Here is a 12277-nt window from a genome sequence, read left to right as displayed (position 1 = left end):
CACGCCTGCCTGCAGAGCTCCAGGGCGGTCGGGAACTGCAGGATGGGCTGGGGCCCTGGACTAGCTTGGTGGGCACCCAGAGCCCAGGAGAGGCGACTCATTCAGGAGACACTGCCGGGCGTTCAGTCCGGAGCGCGCCCTGGTTAGCATTCACGTCCAGAAACATGACAGCTGTCTGAGAGACACTCAGAGTGACAGCCGTCTTCCAAGCTGTCGCTTGACATCTACACTTTAGACGCATCAAATAAAACAGAAACGAGATGCTCTGTAAGATGCACGTGTGGTCAGCCGAGGATAACCTGGAGCCTTTTCTTGCCCCCCTAGAATAACCCCAGCAATAAGCTGGTGAGTACAAGCAACACAGTCACTGCAGCACACATCAAGAAGTTCACGTTCGTCTGCATGGCCTTGTCGCTGACGGTAAGGAGAGACCCATCCCCGCCCCCGCCCGTGTTTGTTTTTGGAAAGGGGGGTCATTGCCATTTTAAAGGGAGAGGTCTTGTATTCCGTAATACGATGTTGTGCTAGATTAGATAACAACCTCTTCGAGACATTTTCATCCCAAAATATGAGTGATCGTTGTTCAACGAGGGCGTTGAGTCTAAGAATAGAGGATCAGCTTCTGGCGTTTCTAAGGGCTTCTTACATGCTGAAGAAAGGCAGGCTTTGCCTTTAATTTTTAATACTCTTACTAATAATTTCCAGCCCATTTTTAAATACCCAGAGTCAACTATATAACCATCTCTGTCCCTTTTCCAAATTTAATTGGTGTTGTTTGTTTCGCTGGTAAAAGTGCCTTTCCTCATACATTTACGCTGATGTATCCTCCCTATTTATCATTCAGCACTTGCTTGTCAAGCACCTACTGGATCCCAAGCCCTGTGCCATCTTCAGGGATACAAGTGTGAACAAGTGTGGATAACACCTCCCTGTTGGCAGGGCCTGTCAGCGACTCTGCACAGCCTTAAATAAACAGCACACATCCTTCCTTTATCACCTCCCCTGGGAAATTCAAATGTAGGAGACATAACATTCAAAAAAACATGGAAAAGATTCCTACATGCTCTATAATCCAAAGCACATGGTGTATAATTTAAGGTTGTTTATGACATTTATCAACAGTCGTAAGAAAATAACATTTATAATCAACTTCACATCGTAGACTGTGCCTTTTGGGTTCTAAAGATGGAGATGAGAAGAGGATAAAAAGAAATAGGGGTCTTTTGAACTCAGTTCCTTGTTTGTTGTTGTGACTACATGTGTCCTTATTAAGTCCTGTAGCAGTTCTCCGTTTTTATAGTACAATGTCAGAATGTAGCAGAAATGCCTGGGTGTGTGCAGTTCCATCGTAAATGACTGATAAGGAGGACGTAAGGCAATAAGAGGTCTGGGGACATGCTGATGACAGGAACACACTGACCATTGACCCTCTGGCCATTATCACAAGAACCACTTAGCTAGATGAGCCCTAATAGTGGTCCTTTAAAATCAAGCCCGACACACATTTTAAGCCTTTTATGGATTTTTTTTTCAAAACCCACAGCTTAATATTTGATCCGTTGATCCAACACCTGAATAGATTGTATCAAGGGCAACACAAGATATATAGCCCATCACCTAACACCTCAGACACTGAGTCATGACCTTGCATTCTCAGCTGTCCCGTCACTCCAGCCCAGCCCTTCCCCCCAGTCCTTCCCTCCTGAAACTGGGAAACTGCAAGAGGGGCAGGTGTCAGAAGCCTATTCCAGGCCACCTCCCCGGGGTGGGGGGAATCTCTGATAGCATGCCTGCCTGAGTCAGGACAGGTTGCCCCCGCCAACCCTGCTCTCCTGGTTGCATTATTTCTCCCTGTGGTGTGCAAGTTTTTCCACAGTTCCCTAAAATATTAGCGAAACACTGCACAACCTTGAAACCGTTTAAAAGAGTATTTGGGGGAAAAACAGAGAAGATTTCTATCCCAGGAACAGACCTCAGCTTTTGGAGACTGTGTGAAGTGACCGGGAGTTGAGAGCTGAGCTGGTGCGAATGCCAGGCTCTGTGACTGCGACCTCATCCGTCGCCGAGAGCTGGGAGCTTTTGGTCGTTGCTTGCTCTGCTATCCAGAGTCCGGCTGGGTCTCCTCTCTCCCCATTTAACCCTCCTCCCGCAGCTGTGCTTGAGTCCAGTGGAGAACTTTACCAGATTGGGTTTAAGGATATTCCTTCCCTCCTTCAGTTCAGGGGCAATAATCTGTACTTCTCAAACAAGAGCAACAAGTGTATTTTGAAATGATAACCAAGTAAAATCTAGAAAAATGCTTTGATTTCCCATGTAGAGGTTTTATTTATTTAATAAATTCAATTAGTCTAATCCTACCATCTGTAACTGGAAGTATCTCAGGGTAGATTTGTCACCGTAGAAACAGAGACTCAGAATCCTGTGTTGGAAAGGAACTTGGAGATGAACTGATCAAATCCCGTAATTTTTTAGTAAAGGAAATGACCCAGAGAGGATAAGAGGATAAGTGACTTGCCCCAGTACCCAGTACTGGCAGACCTCACTTTATTGCACTTCGCAGATAATGCATTTTTTTTACCAGTTGAAGGTTTGTGGCAACCCTGAGTTGTCAGATGATGGCCAGCATCTTTTAGCAATGAAGTATTTTTAAATGAAGGTATGTGCATTTGTTCTCTAGACATAACGCTATATTGCACACTTAAGAGACTACAGTATAGTGTAAACATAACTTTTATATGCACTGGGAAACCAAAAAATTCATGTGACTCACTTTGTTGCAACCCGCGCTTCATGGTGGTGGCCTGAAACTGAACCTGAAATATCTCCAAGGTACACCTGTAAATAATAAAACTTAAATTTTTTTCCTTGCTTTATCGCGATATTCACTTTACTACAGTGCTCTGGACCCAAACCTGCAGTATCTCCGAGTTCTGCCTGTAACAACACCAGCTAGAAGCCAGACTTCCAAGCTTATTCTCTGGGGCCCTTTCCTCTGTACTGTGCTGTTTCCAACAGGCAGGAACAGATATCTGGCCCTGAGGCTCTGGACTGAGGCACTTGCTGGCATGCTTGAAGCGGTGGTTTCTTCAACACTAAAAACAGTAGTATCTGAGTTTGCAGCTTATGGTGTGTCTCACATACATTATCCTTATAATGATTCAATCAATTGGTCCAACATCTTGGCTAGAGGAATTGCCATTAAAAGATACACAGAAAAAAATGTTAGGGCTTTTTCCCTCTAAATTCAGCGTTTCACTGTCGCTATAAAGCGTACACCTTTTTACAGTATTTATCTATTCATTCTTCACATCTGTTATTCCTTGTAGGCTCTGACCTTGCCTAGGCAGGGTCTGTGGCTTAGTCACCTCTTATCCCCAGGGCTTAGCATCCTGCCTGACACAGAAGGGACACACTAAGCAGAACACAAATACATGAATCAGTGAATACTTACCTGTGAGATAAGGATCAGAAAGGCACCGATGGCACCCACCCCTCATGAGCAACAATCTCCTTATTTATACTCAGGTTATCCTATTTTTAAAGCTTTGAAGATGCCCTTTACTCTCAAGTCTATTTTCCCGTTTTTAACTTTGAAACTTCGTAGTGTCAGGAAATGAACGTAGCAGAGCACTTAAGATCAGCACATCATGTATATTCCAGTGGATGATGTTGTGCACAAAGTACGAGCCTTCTGATGGTTCCGCAGCTTTCTATGCACCGCCTAGGATTAGAGCACTTTCCTGAGCTCTGATCCTTTGGGCATAAATAGCTCTTCTCCCTGGGACTTTGAGAAGAGCTGACCCCACAGATCCTGCAGACACTTAATGACCCAGTGGTGCTAACTGCTTTTCAAACGAAAAGGTGTACTGTCTACAGCAGAAACTCATCTTGCAGTCAGAATGGGTTCACTCTTCAGGCCCTGACATTTTGGGTTCAACATCCTCCTTTGCCTGTGAAAGATACTTTTGACAGTTAGTAAGGGACTAATATTTCAGAATGCTACAGTGCATGTATGTGTTTAATCCCTAGTATAGATTTTCAATGTAAATCTAGAGCATCTATCCAACTCTAAAAGTTGGTTCTTCCCTCATTTTCTTATCCAGGAGTCTGTCTGATCCACTGGGCTTCAAGAAAAGCAGCAAATGCCTTCTGCCCAATTGGAAGAGGAAGTGGATTTAGGAAGAGAGTAGAGTAGGAAAATAGAAGTATTTCTCAAGTAGCATCTTGCTTTCCTGCCTTCAGAGCTGCCTTTAGGAATGCTTAGTGAAGTGCTGATTGACTTCTTTAGACCATCTGATGCGAATGAGGACAGGGGGAGCTTTAGTTGATCCAGAAGATTAGCTTCAAAATGGTAGAACCGTCAGATAAAAATTAATCCCCTCAATAGCAACAAAGGAGTGGGCACGATGCAAACCAGGGTTAGCAAGGTGACTGCAGACTGACACGCCGCTGTTAGGGGCGAAGGAACACACAGTTCAAAAATATGTACAGTTTACGTCGATTTGGAAGAACAGCTTCAGATGGTATGCTGCTTGGCGGGAGCTTGTGGTGTAGTGGCCACACAGAGGAGAAAGCATTGCAGACCAGCCATCAGAGCTGCACAGGAGAAGGCAGGGCCACAAAGAATAAGGCTGTAGCGGTGCTGGGGTCAGAAGCAAACAACCAGTTTTGCCCTGAACCTTCTGGTAGAGCCATGGTCTCCATTGCTTATGTGACTGACTGTAAAGCCCCATGATAATTAGTGTGCCCTGAAAGGCTGCGTTTCTCTAGTGGACAGTCGTGGGGATCACAGACAGAGGGTGGTGGCAACGAGCTTGTGATAAGGAAAGAGGAGCATTGTTCCTTCCTCTTGGGGAGAAGAACTGGTAATGCTAAGCTTACAGAAACATGGCCACTTGAAAACCCCTTGGGACTTACCATGAGTCCCTCCTGGATTCCAGATTTGGGGGTAAGATAGTAACCGCGAACCAAGGTAGGATATGTCTTTTCAACAGCCTTTTTGGTGCAGAGGAACATCCTCAAAAGGTAACAGACCTCCATATTCCGGGATGTTAGGCCAGTTTGCTGAAGCCAATGGATGGGCTTGCTACATTTACCAGACTTGCCAACTTACCCCAAACGTGTGGGTTTTTTTTTTTTTTTAATTTTTTCTAAAGTTCGTAGCAAATCATATTAAATGGGGAAGTTTTAACAGCTTTAGATGATTTTAGTTAACCAGTTTCCATTTTGACTTCACAATGGCATTTTTTTTAAACACTTGGTGTTTTCTTAAGCTCCCCGCTGCTCTAGTTTGGGGGAGCTGTTGCCAAGAGAGGGGGCCCCTCTGGGGCCAGGGAGGTGGGGAAGAATCCTTGCAAAGCACAGGCTGGGCTGCTGCTGAGGCCTCCCCAACCCCCTTTTTACAAAATGGAAATGGGAGCCCACCCAGATGGGCGCTGGTAGGCAGAGCCCGCAGGGCAGCTTTGTGCAGCGAGCAGCCTACACGGTCACACCGAGCGCCCCCGGATGCTGAACCCGGAGGGGCAGGAGAGGGGAGAGACAATGTCAGAGAGATGGAGAGTGCAGGTCAGAAGGAGAAGCGGAGAGAGACCATGGGTCGGGAAAAGAAAGGGGAGGTGGAGAGTCAGAGGAAATGGAGCAGAATGACAGAGGTGGGTACAGTAGACAGTGGGGAGGAGGGAAGGCCCCAGAGACCCCTAGAGCCTTCACAGCCCCACAGGGCCCTGCCAATCCTTCCAAGACATATTGCTGTAAACTTCAGAAAACTTTAAAAGAGGCAGGTTTTTAAGAAAGCAGTAACTGTGACAAATTGTTGGTTGGCCAAATAGGCTATTTCACAGGTTGATTTGGGGTGAACTGGACTGTTTCAGGATGGCAGGTGTGAAGAGGGATTCTTTTTTTTTTTTTAATGTTTATTTATTTATTTATTTTCTTATTAGTCATCCATTTTATACACATCACTGTATACATGTCAATCCCAATCTCCCAATTCATCGCACCACCACCCACACCCCCCGCCGCTTTCCCCCCTTGGTGTCCATACGTTTTTTCTCTACTTCTGTGTCTCAATTTCTGCCCTGCAAACCAGTTCATCTGTACCATTTTCTAGGTTCCACATATATGCGTTAATATACGATATTTGTTTTTCTCTTTCTGACTTACTTCACTCTGTATGACAGTCTCTAGATGCATCCACGTCTCTACAAATGACCCAATTTCATTCCTTTTTATGGCTGAGTAATATTCCATTCTATATATGTACCACATCTTCTTTATCCATTCATCTGATGACGGGCATTTAGGTTGCTTCCATGTCCTGGCTATTGTAAATAGTGCTGCAGTGAACATTGGGGTGCATGTGTCTTTTAGAATTATGGTTTTCTCTGGGTATATGCCCAGTGGTGAGATTGCTGGGTCATATGGTAGTTCTATTTTTAGTTCTTTAAGGAACCTCCATACTGTTCTCCATAGTGGCTGTATCAAGTTACATTCCCACCAACAGTGCAAGAGGGTTCCCTTTCCTCCACACCCTCTCCAGCATTTGTTGTTTGTAGATTTTCTGATGATGCCCATTCTAACTGGTGTCAGGTGATACCTCATTGTAGTTTTGATTTGCATTTCTCTAATCATTAGTGATGTTGAGCAGCTTTTCATGTGCTTCTTGGCCATCTGTATGTCTTCTTTGGAGAAATGTCTGTTTAGGACTTCTGCCCATTTTTGCATTGGGTTGTCTTTTTTTTAATATTGAGCTGCATGAGCTGTTTATATATTTTGGACATTAATCCTTTGTCTGTTGATTCGTTTGCAAATATTTTCTCCCATTCTGAGGGTTGTCTTATCGTCTTGTTTATGGTTTCCTTTGCTGTGCAAAAGCTTTGAAGTTTCATTAGGTCCCATTTGTTTATTTTGGTTTTTATTTCCATTACTCTAGGAGGTGGATCAAAAAAGATCTTGCTGTGATTTATGTCAAAGAGTATTCTTCCTATGTTTTCCTCTAAGAGTTTTATAGTGCCCGGTCTTACATTTAGGTCTCTAATCCATTTGAGTTTATTTTTGTGTATGGTGGTAGGGAGTGTTCTAATTTCATTCTTTTACATGTAGCTGTCCAGTTTTCCCAGCACCACTTATCGAAGAGACTGTCTTTTCTCCATTGTATATCCTTGCCTCCTTTGTCATAGATTAGTTGACCATAGGTGCGTGGGTTTATCTCTGTGCTTTCTATCTTGTTCCATTGATCTATGTTTCTGTTTTTGTGCCAGTACCATATTGTCTTGATTACTGTAGCTTTGTAGTATAGTCTGAAGTCAGGGAGTCTGATTCCTCCAGCTCCGTTTTTTTCCCTCAAGACTGCTTTGGCTGTTCGGGGTCTTTTGTGTCTCCATACAAATTTTAAGATTTTTTGTTCTAGTTCTGTAAAAAATGCCATTGGTAATTTGATAGGGATTGCATTGAATCTGTAGATTGCTTTGGGTAGTATAGTCATTTTCACAATATTGATTCTTCCAATCCAAGAACATGGTATATCTCTCCATCTGTTGGTGTCATCTTTAATTTCTTTCATCACTGTCTTACAGTTTTCTGCATACAGGTCTTTTGTCTCCCTAGGTAGGTTTATTGCTAGGTATTTTATTCTTTGTCTTGCAATGGTAAATGGGAGTGTTTCCTTAATTTCTCTTTCAGATTTTTCATCATTAGTGTATAGGAATGCAAGAGATTTCTGGGCATTAATTTTGTATCCTGCAACTTTACCAAATTCATTGATTAGCTCTAGTAGTTTTCTGGTGGCATCTTTAGGATTCTCTATTTATAGTATCATGTCATCTGCAAACAGTGACAGTTTTACTTCTTCTTTTCCAATTTGGATTCCTTTTATTTCTTTTTCTTCTCTGATTGCCAAGGCTAGAACTTCCAAAACTATGTTGAATAATAGCGGTGAGAGTGGACATCCTTGTCTTGTTCCTGATCTCAGAGGAAATGCTTTCAGTTTTTCACCATTGAGAATGATGTTTGTTGTGGGTTTGTCGTATACGGCCTTTATTATGTTGAGGTAGGTTCCCTCTATGCCCACTTTCTGGAGAGTTTTTATCATAAATGGGTGTTGAATTTTGTCAAAAGCTTTTTCTGCATCTATTGAGATGATCATATGGTTTTTGTTCTTCAATTTGTTAATATGGTGTATCACATTGACTGATTTGCATATATTGAAGAATCCTTGCATCCCTGGGATAAATCCCACTTGATCATGGTGTGTGATCCTTTTAATGTGTTGTTGGACTCTGTTTGCTAGTATTTTGTTGAGGATTTTTGCAACTATATTCATCAGTGATATTGGTTTGTAATGTCCTTTTATTGTAGTATCTTTGTCTGGTTTTGGTATCAGCGTGATGGTGGCCTCATAGAATGAGTTTGGGAGTGTTCCTTCCTCCGCAATTTTTTGGAAGAGTTTGAGAAGGATGGGTGTTAGCTCTTCTCTAAATGTTTGATAGAATTCACCTGTGAAGCCATCTGGTCCTGGACTTGTGTTTGTTGGAAGATTTTTAATCACAGTTTCAATTTCATTACTTGTGATTGGTCTGTTCATATTTTCTATTACTTCCTGGTTCATTCTTGGAAGATTATACCTTTCTAAGAATTTGTCCGTTTCTTCCAGGTTGTCCATTTTATTAGCATAGAGTTGCTTGTAATAGTCTCTTAGGATGCTTTGTATTTCTGCGGAATCTGTTGTAACTTCTCCTTTTTCATTTCTAATTCTATTGATTTGAGTCCTCTCTGTCTTTTTGTTGATGAGTCTGGCTAATGGTTTATCAGTTTTGTTTATCTTCTCAAAGAACCAGCTTTTAGTTTTATTGATCTTTGCTATTGTTTTCTTTGTTTCTATTTCATTTATTTCTGCTCTGATCTTTATGATTTCTTTCCTTCTGCTAACTTTGGGTTTTGTTTGTTCTTCTTTCTCTAGTTCCTTAGGTGTAACGTTAGATTGTTTATTTGAGATTTTTCTTGTTTCTTGAGGTAGGATTGTATTGCTATATACTTCCCTCTTAGAAACTGCTTTTGCTGCCTCCCATAGGTTTTCGATCGTCATGTTTTCATTGTCATTTGTCTCTAGGTATTTTTTGATTTCCTCTTTGATTTCTTTAGTGATCTCTTGGATATTTAGTAACGTATTGTTTAGCCTCCATGTGTTTGTGTTTTTAATGTTTTTTTCCCTGTAATTCATTTCTAATCTCATAGCGTTATGGTCAGAAAAGATGCTTGATATGATTTCAATTTTCTTAAATTTACTGAGGCTTGATTTGTGACCCAAGATGTGATCTATCCTGGAGAATGTTCCGTGCACACTTGAGAAGAAAGTGTAATCTGCTGTTTTTGGATGGAATGTCCTATAAATATCAATTAAATCTGTCTGGTCTGTTGTGTCATTTAAAGCTTGTGTTTCCTTATTAATTTTCTGTTTGGATGATCTGTCCATTGGTGTAAGTGAGGTGTTAAAGTCCCCCACTATTATTGTGTCACTGTCGATTTCCTTTTTTATAGCTGTTAGCAGTTGACTTATGTATTGAGGTGCTCCTATGTTGGGCGCATATACATTTATAATTGTTATATTCTTCTTAGATTGATCCCTTGATCATTTTGTAGTGTCGTTCCTTGTCTCTTGTAACATTCTTTATTTTAAAGCCTCTTTTATCTGATCTGAGTATTGCTACTCCAGCTTTCTTTTGATTTCCATTCGCATGGAATATCTTTTTCCACCCCCTCACTTTCAGTCTGTATGTGTCCCTAGGTCTGAAGTGGGTCTCTTGTAGACAGCATATATATGGGTCTTGATTTTGTATCCATTCAGCAAGCCTGTGTGTTTTGGTTGGAGTATTTAATCCATTCACGTTTAAGGTAATTATCGATATGTATGTTCCTATGATCATTTTCTTAATTGTTTTGGGTTTCTTTTTGTAGGTCCTTTTCTTCTCTTGTGTTTCTCACTTAGAGAAGTTCCTTTAGCATTTGTTGTAGAGCTGGTTTGGTGGTGCTGAATTCTCTTAGCTTTTGCTTGTCTGTAAAGCTTTTGATTTCTCCATCGATTCTGAATGAGGTCCTTGCCAGGTAGAGTAATTTTGGTTGTAGGTTCTTCCCTTTCATCACTTTAAGTATATCGTGCCACTCCCTTCTGGCTTGTAGAGTTTCTGCTGAGAAATCAGCTGTTAACCTTATGGGAGTTCCCTTGTATGTTACTTGTCATTCTTCCCTTGCTGCTTTCAATAATTTTTCTTTGTCTTTGATTTTTGCCACTTTGATTACTATGTGTCTCAGCGTGTTTCTCCTTGGGTTTATCCTGTATGGGACTCGCTGGGCTTCCTGGACTTGGGTGGCTATTTCCTTTCCCACATTAGGGAAGTTTTCGACTATAATCTCTTCAAATATTTTCTCTGGTCCTTTCTCTCTCTCTTCTGCTTCTGGGCCCCCTATAATGCGAATGTAGTTGCGTTTAATGTTGTCTCAGAGGTCTCTTAGGCTGTCTTCATTTCTTTTCATTGTTTATTCTGTTCTGCAGCAGTGAATTCCACCATTCTATCTTCCAGGTCACTTATCCGTTCTTCTGCCTCGGTTATTCTGCTATTGATTCCTTCTAGTGTAGTTTTCATTTCAGTTATTGTATTGTTCATCTCTGTTTGTTTGTTCTTTAATTCTTCTAGGTCTTTGTTAAACATTTCTTTCATCTTTTTGATCTTTGCCTCCATTCTTTTTCCGAGGTCCTGGATCATCTTCACTATCATTATTCTGAATTCTTTTTCTGGAAGATTGCCTATCATCTCCACTTCATTTAGTTGTTTTTCTGGGGCTTTATCTTGTTCCTTCGTCTGGTACATAGCCCTCTGCCTTTTCATCTTGTCTCTCTTTCTGTGAATGTGGTTTTTGTTCCACAGGCTGCAGGATTGTAGTTCTTCTTGCTTCTGCCGTCTGCCCTCTGGTGGATGAGGCCATCTAAGGGGCTTGTGGAAGTTTCCTGATGTGAGGGACTCGTGAAGAGTGATTCTTAACAGGCTGCTCCAGGGTGGGCTTCATGACCCCAGATTCGAAATACGCTGAGGCCATGGGACTGTGCCAGGGTCTCCAGGCTGTTTCCCACTGGCCTCCCTCAGCTTCAGCAAATGGAGGCTGCGTGGTGATGGCGGCAGTGGCAGCAGTGGCAGTGGTGTGTGTGTGTGTGTGTGTGTGCCGTCACTTAGGGCAGAGAGAGAAGGGAGACTTGCCATCCAACCACAGTGCCTCACACACTAGGATGCAAGGGTATCTGAGGCCAGTGGCTGTTACTACTTAAGGATCTATTTCTTTTAAAAAAAGAGTTAAAATAGGTTTTTACTCTGGATCCACCCTGAGCCTTGCCTTTTGACATCAACGCGTGGTAAAAAGGGAAAGTGCGACTCTGCACTCAACCCCGAATCTTCTATTCTGATGATTATGGAGTGAATTATGTCCACCCCAAATTCCTATATTGACATTCTAGCCCCAGTGCCTCAGAATGAGGCCTTATTTGGAAATAGGGTTCTGATGAGGTCCTGGTGGGTGAGTCAGGTGGACCCCTCATCCAGTGACTGGTGCTCTTGGAGGAGGGGGGGTGTGGACACAGACACGCACACGGGGGGTTGGGGGGGCGGTACGTGGAGACTGGAGTGACGCCGCCGGAAACCGGGAGGCCTGGAGCAGATTCTTCCCTGGCGCCTTCAGAGGGAGCGTGGCCCTGCCCACCCCTTGATTTTGGTGTCACTCCAGGACTATGAGACAGTAAATTGTTAGGCTGCCCGGTTTGCGGTACTTCGTTACAGCAGCCCCAGCAAACTCATACATACACTGGTGTTTCTGGAAGAACGGAGTCCTCTTGTCATTTAGGGCCACGTGGATCGATTGACCAGAACTAACTACTCAACTGATTTGCTTTCTTTTTAAATTCTCCACTTACTGTTTCCATAACACACTTGTATTCTTGTGTTTCCAGCTTCTGCAGGTGAGAACCTGAGTGGAGGATTTGCTTCGAAATATTGTTCGTGCAGGTCAGCACTGTCCCCACGTTTATGTGCTTAACTCTGTCCTTGCTGACGGGGCTTTTTGTTGAGGGGGGGTGGTTGTTGGCGTCATAGCATCCAGTGGAAGTCCCAGTGTTCTATTTAGGCTGTTTTGCTTTTTGGTTTTATTCTGCTTTCCATTAGTTGAACAACCCATTGCATCTCACCCCGGCCCTGCAGAACCCCCATCACTAGCACTGAAAAGCCGAAACATGTTCGCA

The 12277-nt window shown here is 42.7% G+C and overlaps 1 protein-coding gene across 1 annotated transcript in view; it reads left to right on the top strand.

Moving 5' to 3' along the window:
* ANKH (ANKH inorganic pyrophosphate transport regulator) overlaps positions 1-12277 on the top strand; it is a 141153-nt gene that overhangs the window by 104383 nt on the left and 24493 nt on the right. The window contains exon 8 of the mRNA XM_068535162.1: positions 325-420. Within this exon, the coding sequence (XP_068391263.1) occupies positions 325-420 (96 nt within the window). The remainder of the gene's footprint in view (positions 1-324; positions 421-12277) is intronic.

The sequence above is a fragment of the Eschrichtius robustus genome, chromosome 2 (genome assembly GCF_028021215.1).
Source record: "Eschrichtius robustus isolate mEscRob2 chromosome 2, mEscRob2.pri, whole genome shotgun sequence".
In the NCBI taxonomy this organism is placed as follows: Eukaryota; Metazoa; Chordata; class Mammalia; order Artiodactyla; family Eschrichtiidae; genus Eschrichtius; species Eschrichtius robustus.
Note: the sequence above shows the minus strand (reverse complement) of the source record. Positions and strands in the feature narration are given on the sequence as shown.